The sequence below is a fragment of the Aulonocara stuartgranti genome, assembly GCF_965226115.1.
Source record: "Aulonocara stuartgranti genome assembly, chromosome: 9".
Lineage (NCBI taxonomy): Eukaryota > Metazoa > Chordata > Actinopteri > Cichliformes > Cichlidae > Aulonocara > Aulonocara stuartgranti.
The window spans coordinates 23,180,242-23,200,214 of NC_138960.1; the positions used below are offsets into that span (position 1 = coordinate 23,180,242).

Sequence of the window (19,973 nt, forward strand, 5' to 3'; positions counted from 1 at the left end):
TATTATGTATATCTCAATTAATCCGACTTGGCCTCTGAGGCAGTTTAATAATCCTCGTGTGCGCGCTTTTACGCATGGCTCTATTTCCAGAAAGCAGGGCTAGCGGTGATTTGACGCGTTATCATTTCCTCCGCAGTCATCAGCGTTAATCTATAGCAGGGTCTCACTGATTATGTGCCATTTGTATAGGGATTACTGAAGGATCTGTTAGTTATCTTCTGCTGTTTGCTTTAGCAGACTAAATCAAAGTTCAGCTGAGGGTCAGACCCACACACCAGGTGAGGCTGAAGGAAACTCTCCGGCTCATGGTTGCAGACAATAGCCAGTGTATGGAGTGCACAGTGAGCCTATTGATCCCATTATCTCCACCTCAGCAGCCAAATTCTCAAGCTTTTCCACCAAAATTCTCAACTGACTGAATTGATGAAGTAATTGCGCTCTCTAAAATTACCTGAGACAGCTCGCAACATTTCCCCCGGGTGACCTTAGTGTCCTATTCCTGACCTCAGGGTACTGCTCCGAAGTCTTGGATTGATTCAGGCCACACCAGCGGAGCTAATTAATAGGAGCAAGTATCAAATCTAGCAGATTGATGCTGCTATGCTTACAATGCGGAGAGGCACTGGTGTCAGCTAGCGAACAGTATAGGACAGATTCATGGCTCCAGGTCATTTCATTAAGGCGTGTAAACACCTCTCGGTTCTCTCTGCTCCTACAGCAAATATCCACAAAAGGATAGACATACACAAATATGCAGCAATCAGCCACGTTTAAGGCTGAAAAAGACCAGATTAAAAGTTGCTTTATCATGTGGAAGGTGTAAATAGACTCAGCAAAGCCCAGAAGAATGGACCCAGGTGACCAAACTGTGCAATATTAACTCTTGATGCACACTGCCTCCCCGAGGGCAGTCTCTGAAGAAAACGTAGACAGACTTACGCCAACACAAAACAGTTCTTTTTCCACATAAAGGAGTTGAAAGTTAATTTATTGAGGTTTTCTTTGACATGAAGGTACAGGACATTTTCTTTCATAACAAATATACAAGAGCATGAACATTATGTAATTATTTATTACAGTGGATTACCCTTTAAACGCTGGTGTGTGCCTGAGGGAATCAATAACTTTCAAATGTAAAAATCTTTCTTTATTGTACACAGACACACCAAGGCAAACTGCTAGATTTAACCACATCTTCTTCATTTCCTTGTTTCCTTTATAAGTAACACAGTAGGTTTGTGTTTTTGTATTAAAAGGTCTTCTGTTGTTCCAGTTCTTTTTGTTTTTTCATCACAGTCCATATTTTGAGTTTTTGCTGTGTGCGTTTCTGTGTTTTACAGTTTTAGCTTTGTCTCTTTTGCCTCCATGGCTTTGGTGGCGAGTTGGGCACGCTCTGACAGCAATGCTGCTTTCTCTGGTGCTCCCTGGGACAGGATGCTCTTCAGGAGGAAGTGGTCAATGAAAAGCTTCAAGCCCTCCCTCAGCATTCCTAGCTTGGGAATTCCTGAAATCCTGGCAGAAGGGAAACAAAAAGAGTCACAGTTGACTTTCAAGGTGTGAGCTAATAGCAGTTTATAGAAGGTGGATGGTACAGCCATGTGGTATAGCTCTAACACATCTATGCTCCAGTGCAGCCTCACAGGGCTTTAGTCATGGCTGCAGTTCTTAATTTTGTTTTTCTTAACAGAGGTGCACCAGCAGTTCCTGGCAACAAACTCTGTGTGATGTCCGACTGCACCGATGTGAAAACCATAGCTCTGGTGACTTTACAGGAAGAAAGAGTTCCATGCACTCTACAGAGACAACCTTTCTAAATCAAATGGAGAAAACCCTAAACTATCCCCTGCTATGTGTGACATCACTCTCCTGATGTTGTGCAGCTCACCTTCCAAATATGCTGGCCAGCTCCTCGGGCTCAGTTTCTTTTAGCAGTTTGGTCAGCACCTGACGCAAGAAGCGCACTGTGGGCTTATCTAGTTCCCCAAACTCTATTACCTAAAGGCACAAACAGCAGAGGTTAATGCAAAGAATAGGTTTAAAGATTTAATCTGTAAAATCAACTAAATACATGTAATATATACATAATATTAATTACTTTGAGAATGGAGAGTGAGAGGCATTTCCTCTGAAGGAAGCAGGTGACCAGCTGGACCAGATTGTTAAAGGTGCTGCTGGAAAGGTTGGGCAGCTCCCTGAACTTGTCCCAGAGGCTGAACTGGAAAGTCATCTATGAGAAAGGAGAGAGGGTTTGAAGGAACAATTAAATCCAGAAACACACATATCATATAGTATTGTGTAAAAGAACAGGAATAGTCCTTCAGGCTTCTTGAAGAACATTCAAAGCCCTTCTTTGGATATTAGCTGGCTTTTATTTTATTTTTCTGTCAAGATGAACCCACGCTGCTGCTGTGGAGGCCAATCTACGACCGATAGAAAAACACACAGTGGGACGTTATCTAGGTATGCGTTTTCTGCATTGACAGTGTGTTTGGGATCATTTTTATGCTGAGAAATGAAGCTGGTAGCAATCAGATGCTTTCCAGATAGTACTGTATAGTGGAGCAAAATCTAACATGACCCCTAACACCACTGAAAACCAGCTCCAAACCATTTTTTTTCTTAAGAAGACGCCTTTTAGACACTGTTCATCTGCAGTATATAGTTTTTTTCTTAATGCCATTTCTTCTTTTGTCATTCACGTGTCCAGTTTACTTAAATTTTTAGGACACACTGCACATGATGCCTAAGTTTTTGGCCAATAGCGTTTTGTGATTCACCCCATCGGTGCGAAAAGAAAACTATTATAATCCTGTAAAACTGTTACCTTTGGCATTTCTGTAAATTCTACTAATGACAAAGAAATGGGAACAAATGATGCGTTTCTGCTTTTTTTATGCTTGAATGATTCATAAGCAAGTTTTAAGTGGGTTAAAAACACTTACAAGAACTTGACTGAAAATGAGTGAAAAAGCAGCCAATGACAAAAGATTCCCCAGAAAGCTCGGAGAACTATTGCTCAAGATCACTTTAAAATAAAAGACAAGTCTGGCTCATTGATGCAACACTATATCCGCAATACTGTCATCAGTGATTACCAAATTAAGCACCTTAAATAACCGACTCCTCTAAAGAGATAACCCTCTCATCGAGACCCAGTTTACATGTGAAAAGCAAACATTCCCACCAGCTCCGTTCTGGAGCTCTTTGATGAGGACAATGGTCACCAGTTTCCGATATGAGCTGCTGGCCTACATGACAGCAAAGTAGGAAGTGTGGTCTCAACGCCATTGTTTGTAATCACAGTTTGAGTCAAATCAGAAGCCAGAGGTGTCAGAGGCTCCCACACTGCAGAGGTGAACTGCAGGCCACACACAGATCACACACAGTTTGAGAGACCGGGTGGTCATATGCCCGTGCCAGGTAATTAAATCCCATAATAAACCCTTTTAAACTGATTATGCAAACTTACGAGACTTTTAAACTAAAATATAAGAAGGATTTACAGTATAATCTACCATAACCATTGATTGAACAAGCAGCACATGTCTTACATGGTTTTGCTAATAAGGCTACCTGGAAGCGACGGTCATGTGAGCAAAATTTCTCTCCCAGTATGACGTAAAAGGCGTTGAAGTTTTTCTCTTGGAGACAGCAGTCCATCAGAACATGAACAATCTCTCTCTCCTGCTTGTCCTTCAGACCCATCCTTTAAACATAGCAAATTAAAAATAAATAAAAATTTCAAATGGGCTAAACTACTCCAAAAACTGAAGAAAGAAACAGAGATGTGAGACGAAACAAACCTCAACAGCTTCTCAAATGCATCCAGGTAATCTTCACTGGTCATAAGCACACAGAAGATGTTCCTTCTGACATCGGTGTTCATCCTCTGTTTCCTGGCCAGCTCTAACACTTTGGCACTAAACTAAAAAAAAATAAAACAATGACAACAGTTATAGAACGATAAATGCTGCCATTACTGATGAAGCCATGCTTTCCTCGTACCTTATTTATTTGTTAATCATTGTCCCAACATAGCTGCAGGTTAAGACTTTGATGCAAAGCGGAAAATATATAAAAGGATTCAAATGGAGGGCTGTGATCATAGTACAGTTCCTGAAAATACTCTATAAAAAAGATAAACCGGCTAAATGTCAGACTCATGGGAATGTTGATGAACAGCATAGACGCAGAGTGGAAAGAAACTTGCTGCCTCCTTGGGGCCAACAGAGATACTGCTGCAGAAAAGCATTAATAAGAACTAAGTCCAGCCAACTTAGTGCAACTTACTTATTTTGAGTGCACGGTGCTTAGAATAACTTGATTTTTCTGAGTGAGCAATACTAAACGAATTAGTTCAACTGACATATGTCAATATAGATCAGCTGACATACATGACACATGCCAACTAACATATATGTCAGCTGACATATGGCCAATGTGTAACTTGAAATAATTCATTTAGTATTGTAACTGATAAATATATAGACATATATCTCAGTTGAACTAATTCATTTAGTATTGCTCACTCAGAAAAATCAAGTTATTCTAAGCACTGTGCGATCACAGAGAACAAGTTCCCCTAACTTGGCTATCTCAAGTCAACTAAGGCAACGAGTTTGGGTACTAATTTTTTGATTACTAGCAACTTATTCACGTTTACAGTGTCCAAATATGCTTAAGTGAAAGGAGGAAAAAATGTTATCTTAATTTGATCTGCCTAGAAGTGCACTAACGTTTTTTTAAGCACATGGCGAGGAAAATGGAAAAAAAAATATGGTGGCAACCATCAGGTGGTCAGAATTACAGTGTCAAAAATGTACACATTACATATTAGCTGCAGAAGGAAAATTTTAAATCCAGGAACTGTTGGAACTGAAAAAAAAATCTATTAGTTTTCTTCTTGGAAGCGAGTAATTTAAAGGGTTTATTGTGGTAGCGTCATCATTGCTAGAATCTCCTCAGCTGTGCTCATGAGGAGGCCGTTCACTCCGAACATCGGGGTGTCCAAGAAAAACCTTGGGTTTGCACAGGGAGGCTTTACTGCTTCTTTATTAACTGTTCTCATGATCGAAGGAGCCAGAATGAAGTGGTGGAGCGGTTAAAATTCATGATAAACGCTGTCTCCTTTGCTTCTGCAAGGACAAAATTGACAGTTACCAAGTAATTATTCTAGGTAAATATTGTCTTATTCTGTTCATTGTCTTAACTGAACGCACACCCCAGATCTTACAAATAATATCCAAACTACTGGATGTGAAGCTACCTGTAAAACTGGTTATATCCTTGGATGTGTGTTTACTCTAGGTGAAGCGATCCATTGCTTCATCAGTGAAGAACACGCCAAGGCCACACACGGAAGATGGAAAATGTCACCTTTGAAAGGATCTGCGGCCCTCTTAGACGTCAGATCTGCTTCAAAATGATGATCCTTATAGGAATACGTTTAATTTCTAATTTAATAATGCTTCTGTCCAACTTGTTGTCTTTCATTTTTTTGTCATGAAAAAAAAAAAAAAAAATCAATATCCACCCCTCATATTGATCAGTTTTTGCTAACCAATACAATAATTCTTCTAAGGCATTAAGACAAACAGTCATTCTTTGAAAATCAATCAGTGCCTCCCACATGTTTTTCTACCATTTTTGAACACAGCAGACAGCCACGTTGAATTTTCATGGATATACACACATCTGAAGCAGATGTCTCACACTAATCCAGATGTGCTCCAGGCTGCCTAATTTAAACATGAGTGCTGCTATAATAATTTAATGTCTTCTGCAGCTCCGGTACTCTACCTGTCCTTGAGCAGGGCTTTGTTTTGTGGTTGTGTCCTCTTGCTTGCTGATCATGGGAGCGCCGCTCCACGATGAGCCGACAATCCACCAGCGGCCCACCTGCTCTGCTGCCAGGAGACTATCAAGAGAGACCCTCAGCTTCATGTCACTGCCCCCTGCGCTTCTGTGGATCTGAGCATCGCAAGGTGTTAGCCATGAGAAGACTCAGCTGGTTAACACCAGGTATATTAGTTGGTAATATTGTGACAGGATTCCTGAAGGTGTGAACTATTAAAGTAGACGTTTAAGTCTATAAAAGTGGCACTCTGGGGCCACCTGGTGGTACAAGTGGAGGCTAAAAGAATGATTATTATGTTTAATAGGATTAAGTTCAGGCTTAGACTTATTTTTAATAATGCAGGTAATAAAATCAAATAAAATATGGCTTTCACCCACCAGACTCCGCTGCAGCTTCCTCAGTCTCTCCACAGGCTCGGGATCATAGCCAGGGATCTTCCTCATGTCATTGTTTTTCAATGCCATCATTGTTTCCAGCATGAAACGCACCTGAGGACGGGTTTTCACAAGTCAGAAATGCTTCTAAACTTGGTTGAGAAATCATGACACAGCATTGTGATCAGTTAGGAAATAAAACGTAATCTTGGTTTAAAAAAAACAAAATCTGATCTCATCTCCCTACCCTGGTTTGATCCTGAAACTTCGACCCCATATCGCTGGCCTTGCGTTGGGCTTCAGAGATGAGCTCCTTCAGAGCTAGAGGATCGTCCTTCCTCAGGGCGAAGCCGACATTCCTCAGCACAAACAGGACCAGCTCGATGTCCTTTTCTGTAAATGTTCCCACCAGCAGTTTTAGGATGTCGAAGATGAGGACGGAATGTACCACCTGGAAGTTATACAGGTGAGCAACGATGGCGATCAGGTTGTCGCACTCTTTGCCTCCACTCGGGTTCTTGTAGTGCTCGTCAAACTTTCGCACAACTGTCTCCAGAAAATGGGCTCCTACCTGCAAAAGGAGAGGATATATAAGATATGTGATCAACATGAGAGCAATATACAGCACTATGAAAAAGTATCTGCTTTTTTTCTGCTTTCCTGAATTCTTATTTCTTTACACATGCATTTTTCATGTGAAAGAAAATTTAATATGACAAAACACCTCGATCAGATTGAAGTCCAGACTCTGACTAGGCCACTCCAAAACCATCACTAGGTTTTTGCTGGTCTGTTTTGGATTATTGTCCTGCTGCAGAACCCAAGTGTGCTTGAGTATAAAGGCATGAACTGATTATGGCCAGTGTGTTTAATCTCAGCAGATTAATGATTTAATAAGAGGCTGCAAATACTTTTTCACCACATTTAGTTTAGATAGCATTATTTCCCTTAACAAATAAAATCATCATTTAAAAACTGCATTTTGTATTTTACTCGGGTTATCTTTGTTCAATATTAACATTTGTTTGATGATCTGAAACATTTAAGTGTGGAAAAATATGCCAAATAATAAAAAAGTGCCAAAAATTTAATATATGACAAGGTTTATAAACAAACCCAAATGTTTAAGCCAATAGCACATGGCTTAAAATATCAGCCTAATGTTTATAAAACTATATATAGTGCTACAGCGACTTCGACCAGGAGAAGATGTCGTCAGGTGGTGTTCAACTATTATCGGGTGTTTCTGAAAAACAACAGCCTCAGGTCGTTGGATCAGCAGTGATGGCCAGTCAGTGCCCATCTTCTCCTGGTCCCCAGTTACCCTCCTCCTGGTCCCCAGTTACCCTCCTCCCTCTTATTCTAGAGCCAACAAGAAGCTCTCTCGGCGGCCTCCTCTAACCTATGGATGGCTGCCTTTTTATCTCTTCCTGTTATTCCAAAAGCCGTGAGTGTGTTCCACTCAGACTGTGCAGGGAACCCCATGCATCCTACTTGGACTGGGAATAGCCAGGCCTACCACCCTCTGTTCCCTCTGTAGCTTGTTGGTGATGGAAGGGCGTAATAAACTGAGCGGAGCAAGGCTCCAATCTCCAAAGTTCAGCCCAAGTAATCTCACTTCATCCAGGTTCCTTGTGAACCCAGTGCTTTTGCCCAGGATACTCTACCTTCCTCCTCGAACTCCCGGATCTCAGCTTGAACCATGTCTCTCCTCTGTCTTGGATCAGATTTTACCCATTACTGGAAGTGAGTGGATCCGAATCCCTGACGCCCCAAGCAGGGGTTGCCAGTAACTTCTCTCAATTTCAGCATACTTTCTGCTTGTGCCACTGATGTGCCTGCTTTTGCATCCAGCTATTGTAGTGACTCCTGTGTCAGTCACCTTGTTATCAGTCAAGTCTCTAAGGAGCATTACAACCCTGCACATTGCCACACTGAATTCCTCCACTATGGATGATAAACAAGAGTCTTTGTAGCATGCCATGCTGGAATAGCCAGACCTTAAATTTGCCTGGTAGGCCTGAGTTTAATATTTACGTTTTATGTCATTTAGAGAATGACGTAGACCAATCAAACTGACAGATAACAATCAGTGTTACAGATCCCCTTCCAATTTATTTAAAGGGTATTACTTTTCAACTGAGATGTGCAAAAGAAGCTAGCCAGTTAGAAAAACAGCCTCCTGTAAATAATCTAAGAGCTGATGTGAATCAGGTCAGTGGTTTTTATTTCTCACACACACCAGCAACCGTGTTAACGCTTCTATCTATGTACCAGATCTGAGCATCTCCACAAGTTTACAGGAAGTAAAACCAGCCTACAAGCCATATTTTAAATACCTCTGTGTCTATTTGAAAATTTCTGGCAGACCATAAACCTCAAATTGAGGGCTCAAAGGAGGGGGTCTTACCTCCAAGCCCACAGCATGATGGAGGATGCTGACAAGCAGGATGTGCTCCATCAGTAATCTGTCTGGCATCAGGGTCGGGGTGACGCAGGCTGCTAGCAGCAACTCTGTCAGGGTGTCGTTCATGTCCTTCCTGCTGGAGCTCATATACAGCTCCTCTAGCTGACCGCAGATGGATGACATGTTGGGCTCGCTCAACCTGAGGATGACAAAACAACAATGAACTGTGCAGAATTTAAATAACTTACATTAGTTTTTCCTATGTGTGGGAATTTAAACTACCTACTTCTTTCAGTACCTGCATCTAACTAACCAGGTAACAAGCAAGAGGCTTCCACTGAATAATTCCTGAAGTGATTAATTAATATTTTATAAAATGTTTGTTTGCTTCTAATAGTTGGTTGCAGAAAAGTCTCTGTATAAAACCTGGATTAAAATCCATCAAAATGACCCATTTATAAATTTAAAACCATGAGTAAGTATTACTAAACTAAGACAAACCACCTATGGCTCATATTCTACACTGGAGTCTGTAGGTGATAGTTAGAAAACACTTAAAAGCAAATAAAGTGCTGTATGAATGTGTGTAAACGACTGAACGTGGGTTGTAGTAAAGGGTTAGAGCTATACGAGTACCTGTCCTACCTATGCCTAAGATGAGCTTTGTAGGCTTCTATCAATATTCTCAGTTAGCTGTAGCCAAGTTTTACATTTTGTTTTTAAAAGGGGGAGGGGTGTTTTCAGCCTTTATTGGACATAACAGTCAAGAATACACAGGAAAGTAGGGAGAGCAGGGGGGAATGACCCTCAGGAAATGGACCAGGTCCAAATTGAACGAAGTCCCTGCAGCCTTTCGATATACGGGTCACCTGCTCAACCAGTGGAGCTATAACGTCGCACATCAGTTATTATTTAACTATTTTAGCTGTTATATGTTGTTGGTCCAAGAAGTCAGCGACAGAAAATTCGTTCTTATTTATGATCTAGGTCTCATTATTTTGGACAGTGATTGCAGTTTTATCATATCAATAGGTTCGGGCCCCCAGATTTGCTCAGTGTTTGCAACCCAGTCAGACCTCTCATGTCATCAGCTGCAGATCTTTTAAGCCTTCCCAGAGTTAGAAGGTGTGGTGAAGCTGCTTATAGGTACTGTGGTCCTGTTCTTTGGAACAAGCTGCTAGCTTTCATAGATTTGGTTCTTATATAGCACTTTTCTACTCTACCTGAGCACTTTATATATGCCTCATTCACCACTTTAAATTATTTCTATCTAACATTGACCCTCTGATGAATTCATCTGAGAGCAACTAGAGGTTTACATCTTGACCAACAATGCAGACTGAAGCAGCCAGTGATTGAATCACCAACCATCTGATTAGTAGGTGACCTGTTCTACCAGACATTTACAGCCATGTATTTAAAAAAAAAGACCCAAAATCAATTGATTCATATAATGAAATGTGCTATATAAATAAAATTCCCATTGGGGGATCGACTTCATTGTGTTACCTGTTCATCAGACCTTTCACGTTCCTCTTCAGTTTTTCTAGCTCAGCTTTGCGTTTATCATCTCCCATGTTACGCAAATGAGGTGGCACGTACTTGCCACTTGTGGAGGTGACCTTGACATTGTAAGAATTAGTTTATTATTAGATTAATAGATCAGTAAGCAAGATTATCTAATGAAGTGATAGAAACAACCAGATATTACATATATCTGCACTCACAGTCTCCGTTTTTGTATCGGGAGCGTCTGTTTCTTCCTCTGTTTCCCCTTCTTTTTCATCTTCTGAATCAGGCCCGCCACTATCATTAAGCCCCTCCTGGTCATCCTCCATTTCCTCATCTTCATCCGCTTCCTCTTCATTAGACATGTCATCATCTTCATCGTCATCATCAATGTCATCATCGCTGCCTTCACTCGCCATCTCTCCTTCAGATTCCGGGTCCTCGCCTGACCCCTGAGAGTCATCTAGCTTTTTAAAGTTCTCTTTGGCTGTTTCCATGTCAACATCATCATCTTCATACAAGCCCACAGCTGATGATCCAGAGTCAAGCACCCCAAGGATGTAATCAAGTCCATCAGCCACAAAAGACTGAGGGAGACTTTTTTTGTTTTTCCTTTTATTTAATCCAAGACATCGCTCCAGCTTCTTTATTTCTCTGTCCTCTTGTTCATTTGCCTCCATAAGTGCCAATTTTCTTGTTTCCTGAAGCTTATTGACTCGCTTGCCTTTCTTGGAAGGAGGTGGTGTCTCAGACTTGTCTGACTTGTCTTTAGGCTCGCTTGGATGCGACTTCGACCCTTCCTTCTTTGTTTTCTCCATTTTCTTTTTCTGCGTGTGTGGTTGTTGATGCTTGTCAGCCCCTTTTTTCGGGTTTCCTTCATCACTTGGGGGCAGAGAGACGGTGTTTTTGCCCTCGTAGTGACTTTTCATTTTGGCTTTTTTCATTTTCCGCTTTTCCTTGCGTAGTTCCTTTCGACTCTTCTTTTTCACAAATCTCAACCTCTGGTCACTCTCCGCTTCTTCCGAGCCACCTTTGCTTTTAAGGAAAACATCCACTGCCTCCCTGTACTTCTGTAACACGGCATTGCCTTTCTTCTTATTCTTCGTCTTACCTTTATGCTTCCAGTTCCCTTTCATTTCTACGAATTCAACGGTAGCTAGCTTAGAGATAGCTTAGCCTGTAAACTGCTACAAGCACACAAAATAAAAGAAACTGAACTATTCTGATCATATAAATACCTTACAATGCACATGGGCCTCCATGAGGATGACCCAGAAACACGTGACCTTTCCCTTCCAGGGCAGCTGATGACGTATTTTATTTTGGGGCGGTTTTTCGGGGGTGGTTTACGTCGCTCCGATGTAAACTGTCTTTAACCAGTCAGAGCAGTCTATGCAGAACAGTATAGACGAAGCAGGAGGAGTTGCTACCCTGGTTGCTGTCAGTTGTACAGGCGAGAATGTAGGGACTCAGTAGCTTTAATTGTTCTTGCAATATGAAGAATGGAAGAAGACGATGTGACTATTAGAGAGCAGAATTTCCACAGCCAAGTTCGGGAGTACATCGTAAGTAGCGGAGCGGCTAGTCGAGCCTAGCTCGCTAACGGTTGCTAGCGTTAGCTTTGCCTGTCAGTTTGACTCGGCAGTATTCGTTTACGCTTGATATTGTATTTTAAGACCCACTTAAAAAATGTAAAAAGAAACAATGAAATTTGATGCCCGGTTATGTCACACACCAAGTTGGGTTTAAATATAAAAAAGCGCGTGAACCCGCTAATTAACACGAGCTTCCGTTAACGCTAGCTGCCACCAAGTTAATCACAGGAGAACTTGGCTAACCCACTATATGATGTTATTTGGCATGTAAACATCCCCACGGTTAAGTAGAGGTATCTGTAACTGTGGCATTGACAAAATGTCAGGGTCCTGTCTAATTCAAGCTTTGTGTGTCGCATATGTTTCAAATCAGGATGAAGTGTTTATGTTCTCGCTGCTCGATGCTCCGTTTAAAAACCGTACACTTTTTCGCAGTCACCATATCAGATTTTTATCGCATGATATTGTCGTAATACCTGGTCTTTACATTTTATCGTAGAGTTTGGCTGCAAAGATAAGCTATACTTTATCTTTAAAGTTGGGTAATCTTTGTGTTACAGAAGCCACCATATGACACGTAATCTGTACAAACTAGTTTAAATTAAATAAATTAAAATTTAGTACAGAGTAACCGTATCAGATTTTGACTGCAGGTTTATCCTGCTCACCAGATGATATTGATAATTATAGTGATATCTTTGTGGAAAAATCCATCTTCACTCATGATGTGTTTATTAATATAAGTTATATTATACAGTGGTTTATTGTAGTTTTTTTAAAAGATAGAAATAACAGGAAAAATGCACCTGCTTTTGTTAAGTGAGGCATGAGGACTAATCATGATTACATTCATAGTCACTCGTCATAGCTCCATTTTGAGCATAAAACCTCTGTTTAATATGTTTTTATTTTTAAACACAGTACCATTATGTCCTTTTTACCTCCCAGCTGTAAAAGGCTGATGGGGTATTATCACCTGAGTGGGTAGATGTTGTTGACAAGCAAGTGTGTGACTGCGATAACTCAAGGCGGCATAGGAGTTTGAAATTAATACTACAGGTGTAGCTAAAAATCTCAGACAAGTTTGAATGTCAGTGACCTCAACCTCAAGGTCAGAGGTTAAGTTGTTTTTTGAAAATCTTGTGAAAGCGATAACTTGAGAAGAAGGTGGCGTAGGATTTTCTAATTGACACCATACATGTATCTACTAGGAGGCTGAGGGGTAGCACTGGCGTCCACCAGTATTTATAAAAACGATCATCAGTCAATATCGGTGTAATGCCACATCCCAGTGTAGACCGTCCATCCATTTTCTTCTGATTATCCAGTACAAGGGGCGGGGTACACCCTGGAAATGTAACCAGTTTGTCTCATATGTCATTCACTGTGTAATTAGGGGTGATTAAATCCCATTATATGATCATTTAAAGCCTTCCTGCTTTAGTAGAATTAACATTGTTAATGTTTTGATAGTTATATCTATGCATTTTATGTAGAAGACCATTTTGTTGACATGTTACAGTCTGTTGAATTTGGCAAATAATATAAAGGTGATTTGTGACAATGCAATATGCATGTATGTTAGGTTCTTATCGGAGAGATGTTTCCCCACTGCAACGGTACATTCTGTCTTTCAAGAAACTATCTAATGCAATCACCAGCCATCTAAATTAAATTAGAGTTCAGTGGTCCCTGGGACCTAAAGGCTGCTTGAATAGTTACCAGTCAAGACTGTCTACTGACTTTTCATCCAAAATAAGGTTTTTATAAACGTTCTACCACTGTATTTGCTGTTGCAGATTTCTTCCATAGATTTCAAATTTGGATTTCCTTGAATGTCATATCTCTCTCGTTAAGTCTCTCTTTCTGTGTGTTAGAGACTGTCCATAGTAACTTTTAAGCTCACAATACAAAAAATATAGCATTGCTAAGTAACACAACCACCTAATTTATTCATGTGGCAGTTATCTTATCAGCAGTGTGTCACCTGTTCTTTTTTACACAGCATACGGTAGAAGCTGTTTAATTTCATTTAGATGTATCAATACAAAGTTTGTCCAGCAGAGTGGCTCTAGACTTACCTATTTGTGAAATGCTTTGCTAGAAACTCCATTTCTTTTTTTTAAAACAACTTTAATATACTGTCTATCAGTGTTTTTCCAAAATTAGCCTTTGGGTATACAGTTTCCTGTCTTTTCTCATTGAATTGTGGTGTCTTGATGTCTCCATAGCTCTAGGTGGGAGAAAAAAAACAAATAAAAGAAAACTAAAAGAGTAAAAAAGGTTTCAGTTTTCAGAGGTTTAGAGTAAGTCTCCTTAATTATTCCTGTCAGAATCTTGTGTAATATAGAGACTATCAGATATCTCAGCACTAAGCAAGGCCAACATCTGAGCTTTAGCTTGCACATTTTGTCCTGAGCCTGTACGCCTGGATGTCAGTATCTTATATCAACAACTGCAAATCGTTCTGTGTGATGGATTAACATCAGTGTATCATTTCACATCTTGATGTCTGTGGTGAGTCAGCTTATGGATGGATTTTTTTAATTTTAATTTTTTATACAGGTGCCAGGCGACTGATATTTTCCAGTTATTGTGTGTACTTGTTTTGCAGTTGGGGTTACTGTAGGTTAGGCTTAAAGTCAGTAAACATCTCTCAGTGACAGGACCTCATGTTCTCATCAGGCCCTAACTGGGAATCATTTTTCTTCCACAATGAAACCACTTGTAAATAATAATGCAAAAATTCTGTGCCTATGTTTAGCAAGAATGTAGAAAATTAGGTTACTGAGAAAAATCAGGTTAGAGTTGAATAATTTTGACCACAGTTCACACATGTTTTGGACAGTAATCATATTTCTTTGTCATCTCATCACAAAGCTTGTAGGTCATTATCAGGCTTTCACATTTTTTTGTAGACTATTAACCATTGTATTTTACAAAATAAAAAGTTTTATTATAATTGACGTCACAATCAGCCATTGTTTAGTAGTAGTTATAATAATAATAATAATAATAATAATAATAATTATAATTATAATTATAATTATAATAATTATAATAATAATAATAATTATTATTATTATTATTATTGTTTTATGAGATTGTTACCATTATGAGAAAGTACTTTTTACTACTTAAGTTTCTGAAAAGGCTGGTCTTTTTCAGTATATTCATCTGTGATGCTAAACCAAAATCATATTCTTCCATTATTAAATACCCAGACTAGTGACACTTTAACCAAAAGGAGGGACAAATTATTAATTTCACCAGTTTATTCTGGTTTATTGCTAATGTTTTTGCCTTGTGGTGGTCATCACAGCATTAGGAAAGATCCTTCCCTTGTCTAATAAGCATCTTTCTGATAATCTGGCAATAATTAAAGTTTGGAAATGTGTTAGAGAAGTCTGAAGATAACGCTATTTAAGGTAATGCACACATCAAAAACACACTCAAGCTAATGGTATACAGTACTGCCCAGAATGTACCTCTGTTAATAATATTGTTTTTAATAATTTAATCTGCAAAATAGATGGATATTTCAGGTTTTTGTCTCTGAAATCAAACTACTCCTGAATGAGTTTTATTGCCACAGTACATGAAAACAAGTTGATTATTTATCTGTTAAGCCCCTTTTAGCGGGGAAAAAGGTATTGCTGTTCTTCCGTTCAAGCCAATTTCCACCAATTTGGTAACATAGGATTGTAATGCTGAAATGATTGTTGTGCCAAATTCTGTTTTTCAAAAAAGCTTATTTTTCCCTCTCAGCACATCTTTTTCCTTTACTTTTGCCCTCCTTAAAGGTCAAAATTCACTTCCGGCAAGCCTGTGGGAGGTTTCTTTCACCTCACATGAAAAGGCATTTTCCCTTGTTTTATGGCCCCTAAATTCTGTTGAATTGGCCAAAAATAATTGACGTTATGGATTTTGCCCCAGTGAGTGAATGTATAAAATAAGTTTTTGGAAATGGTTTGCAACCTGGTTAAATGACGTCCCCTTGTCAACACTCGCTGATTTTTCCTTTACATAGAATGCAAATTTAAAAAATTTTTTTGAGGGAAAATGGATTGATAAGAAGGGTAGTAGCACTGGCGTTCACTGCTGTGCCTGAAAGTTGCTGTTATCTCCTCAGAGACTGCTGTGTCTTTGTGTCTGTGCTGCTTTATCAGCTCTGTGCACCTGATGATGTCTTGTTCAGGGTTTGCCACTTTGTGGACATCATTCGGCTTGCACCAGCATCACTACAGAATTTATAGCTAGAAACATATGAGCAGTCTTTCATTTGATAGGGGACTGCATATGATAGGAAAAATGTTTTTGTTGCTGCTGTCACATTATGACATTTGGCATTTCTTATTATGCCAGTTTGCCTGTCTGTGTTGTGTATGTCCGCCTGGCATCTGGTTGAATCCTCTCATAACCCCAGCTCGGCCGCAGTGAGCTATGTGGTGTTGACAAGGTGCAAAGTGCTGAAGTGGGAGCTTCTAAGATTAGTTGCGTCCTGGTCACTGTCACAGGAGAAGAAGGGAATGTGGAAAGTGATCTTTCTGTGGCTTGTTTTGAGGCTGTGGTTATCTAATTTGTGGACCACTTTGCATGTAGCTTCGACCTAATTAGTGTCATCAGACAAATAAGAGCAACAATGCAATTCTCACTTTCCTACTTTAATCGAATAAATGGGTCATATTAAACATCTTAGTTGCCACTGTTAATGTGCTATCATGTGGTTGCAATTAAGGTTTCTGCATAAACTTTGCAACTGACATAAGGGACATGCACAATTGAGTTGCAGTAATCATTTACTGGTACACAAAAAAAGTAAATTGCTCAATATTAGAGCATGAGAAGTTATTGACTTGCTTTAATGCAAAATGCAAAATTGCTTTTATGCAAATAATTAGAGGTTACACCATTACAACTAAAAGTTACCTTGTGTGAGCTCAGAATATGTTGGTCATTGTAAGAAATCTGCCATTGCTGTTAAACGGCAGTCTTGATCTTTTAACATCCACACCGTTTAGTCCATTCATATCAGACTCTGGTTTGTTTTTCCTTTTGGTGCAGTTCATTTGTGAACACGGTAATCGCTTTTGGGTGTGGACCAAAACAACTGGTCTCCCGAGGTGGTCTCAGTCTCAGTTCCAAAGAAACTCCAGAGTGACGTGTAGGCTACAAGTTTGAGCTAAATGCCTTCTTATAGCCAGCTATTCTTTGCGACAGACACCATAGACAGTCGAGTTTTGCCTAAAATATTATTCAGATAAATACAAATGTTGGGATTGAAGTCTCCTTTGTTATCTACTAGTTCAGAACACATCAATTTCTTCCTGTATTTACTTCTGTTGATCCTATTATTTTACAGTATTGGGAGAGATGGTCAAGCCTGATAATGCCTTGGATATAAATGAATTCCCAGTGTGTTCCTCAGAGTGGGGGAGCACAGCTTGTACATTTAACAGTGGTATCGCAGTAAAGCTCTGAGAAGAAGGTTTTGATCTTTCAACTTCATCATATAAAAACACAATAACTACTCTGTACCTAAGACCACGTATTACTGATTTTGAGCTGCACACAATGGTATTAGCATTGTATATACAGCATATGGTGTAAGAAATACTTTGACAATCCTTTTAATACCTAAGTGTGTCATAGTCTTAATGTGGGATATTTTGGGGTTTAAAATCTGCTGGGTGGATGGTGCATATGGTGTCTCCAATGTGCTGATTCATCCCTTGTCATAATAAATCCTGCATTAAAATTCTTGTGATGTTGTTTCAGATTTGCTTCCTCCTGTTTGCCGTCCTCTACATCGTGTCCTACTTCATCATAACCAGATACAAGAGGAAGAGTGGTAAGTGCTGTGCAAAATGTGAGTTCAGACTAAAATTCTCGCCTGTCTGTAACACGTAAAAAGCAGCGCTGTGTCTGCGGTGAAACGATTCTCACACCAAGCATAACAGAGGTTTGCTTATTTTGTCATTTATGCTGTGTTTGCTCACACTCAGAACCCATGATTTTTACAGCCAAGGATACTATAGTTGTTTGCTTTGGGTCACACCCACGCCTGAACACAGCCTGCTTTGTGTTGGAAGGGCTGTGGCCACATTAATCCACTTGGTCACAAAAGCTGTTAGGTTAATGCTGACATAACTTGTCCTGTGAGGTTGATAACTTCAGCTACGTCACCTAAAACATTGATTGTAACCTGTGTGACAAACAAGGAGATAAGAACAAGAAGAAAAGAAAAATACAAACATGTAGCACAAAAATAGTCATGTAGATAATGTGAACTCTTTCCCATTTTCCCAAGGCTAATATAGTTTGTCCAGGTCACCCAGCCTTACCTTGTCTTATTTTAAAAGTAGACCACTTCACATCAGAAATCCCTTCTGGAGATTTAAACTGTAGAAAACTAGGCTGCACCCAGTGGTTTGGGTTTTGGGTTATAGAGCAAATAATGTGTGAGTATTTTAGCTTCCATCATCAAATTTTTTTTATTTTTTTATTTTTTTGCTTTAGATAATAGAATCAGAGATTTGATTCAATTGAATTTTCTTTATATAGTGCCAAAGCATTAGCACAAGTCTTCTCAAGGTACTTAACATGATAAGGTAAGCACTTGCAACAGTGTAGAGGAAAAGCTCTTTTAAAACAGGAAGAAGGCTCAGATGTGTGACCATGTGCATCCAGCTGTTTACTGTCAGTGGAGAATATCAACACTTGTATGGTTGTAAAAAGCATTATTAGTACGGTACAGGTCCAAGGGTTATTCTGGTTCTGGGTGGGACTTCTTTGGATTGCCTTGTTACGCTTAACCATTTGTGACATAGAAATTTCCACTATCCACAATTAACTGAATCCCAAGGTAACAAAACTGGTACATAATATTTAAGGGTACAACATTCTTAGCCTGCTGTTTGACGTTTTTCCCCTGATGACGTATATAAAATCGATGCAGCCTCTTGTTTACTTGTTGGTTTGTGAAATGTTTTCGCTGACTCTTAGTGTTTTGACACTCAATGTGCCAAGTGAGGTATGGGTCTGACTGAAGGTGGAAGCTCATTGGCCGACGTTTGGTTTTTTGCAAAAAGTGAAGGCTGTTGGCTTTAGTTTTCAGACCTGGACGCATCCATTTTTTTTTCAGCTGTCTGAAATTTGTTCTGTATTTGTACTGATAGTTAATCATACATTTTGGTTTTGTATGGTGAGTAGAGAATATCAGATACTTTGAGCTATCTGTATGAAAGCGTTCATTATGTTATTATATCCATGTTGCTGTTTTTTTTTTTTTTTTCTCTTCTATGTTTGCCCAGAGTTTGTTTTTTGTCTTGTTTGTTTTTCGTAGTCTTCCTGTGCTCTCCTGTCTCTTCTCTTTTCCCCCACACTCCCCAACCAGGGGTGGCAGATACAGTGGGGCAAAAAAGTATTTAGTCAGCCACCGATTGTGCAAGTTCCCCCACTTAAAATGATGACAGAGGTCAGTAATTTGCACCAGAGGTACACTTCAACTGTGAGAGACAGGATGTGAAAAAAAAATCCATGAATTCACATGGTAGGATTTGTAAAGAATTTATTCGTAAATCAGGGTGGAAAATAAGTATTTGGTCACCTCAAACAAGGAAAATCTCTGGCTCTCACAGACCTGTAACGTCTCCTGTAAGAAGCTTTTCTGTCCCCCACTCGTTACCTGTATGAATGGCACCTGTTTGAACTCATCATCTGTATAAAAGACACCTGTCCACAGCCTCAAACAGTCAGACTCCAAACTCCGCCATGGCCAAGACCAAAGAGCTTTCGAAGGACACCAGGAAAAGTATTGTAGACCTGCACCAGACTGGGAAGAGTGAATCTACAATAGGCAAGCAGCTTGGTGTGAAAAAATCAACTGTGGGAGCAATCATCAGAAAATGGAAGACATACAAGACCACTGATAATCTCCCTCGATCTGGGGCTCCACGCAAGATCTCATCCCGTGGGGTCAAAATGATCATGAGAACGGTGAGCAAAGATCCCAGAACCACACGGGGGGACCTGGTGAATGACCTGCAGAGAGCTGGGACCAAAGTAACAAAGGTCACCATCAGTAACACACTACAACGGCAGGGAATCAAATCCCGCAGTGCCAGACGTGTTCCGCTGCTGAAGCCAGTGCATGTCCAGGCCCGTCTGAAGTTTGCCAGAGAGCACATGGATGATACAGCAGAGGATTGGGAGAATGTCATGTGGTCAGA

The 19,973-nt window shown here is 39.9% G+C and overlaps 2 protein-coding genes across 3 annotated transcripts in view; one reads left to right on the top strand and one right to left on the bottom strand.

Annotated features, from left to right (window-relative positions):
• Positions 1-954: 954 nt before the first annotated feature.
• nom1 (nucleolar protein with MIF4G domain 1) lies at positions 955-11,435 on the bottom strand. Its single transcript, XM_082545551.1, has 11 exons — positions 10,366-11,435; positions 10,148-10,260; positions 8,642-8,837; positions 6,479-6,802; positions 6,235-6,345; positions 5,800-5,970; positions 3,804-3,925; positions 3,574-3,706; positions 2,096-2,227; positions 1,886-1,995; positions 955-1,512 (listed from the first exon to the last, which is right to left on the bottom strand). Exons 1-11 carry the CDS (start codon positions 11,281-11,283, stop codon positions 1,335-1,337), a joined length of 2,508 nt encoding a protein of 835 aa, XP_082401677.1. The 5' UTR covers positions 11,284-11,435; the 3' UTR covers positions 955-1,334.
• A 50-nt stretch (positions 11,436-11,485) lies between these two features.
• lmbr1 (limb development membrane protein 1) overlaps positions 11,486-19,973 on the top strand; it is a 41,871-nt gene continuing 33,383 nt past the window's right edge. The window contains exons 1-2 of one of the 2 annotated variants that reach the window (XM_082545552.1): positions 11,486-11,712; positions 17,521-17,593. In XM_082545552.1, coding sequence (XP_082401678.1) covers positions 11,650-11,712; positions 17,521-17,593 — 136 coding nt within the window. In that variant the 5' untranslated portion in view covers positions 11,486-11,649. The remainder of the gene's footprint in view (positions 11,713-17,520; positions 17,594-19,973) is intronic. The other variant, XM_082545553.1, reaches the window with a different exon arrangement.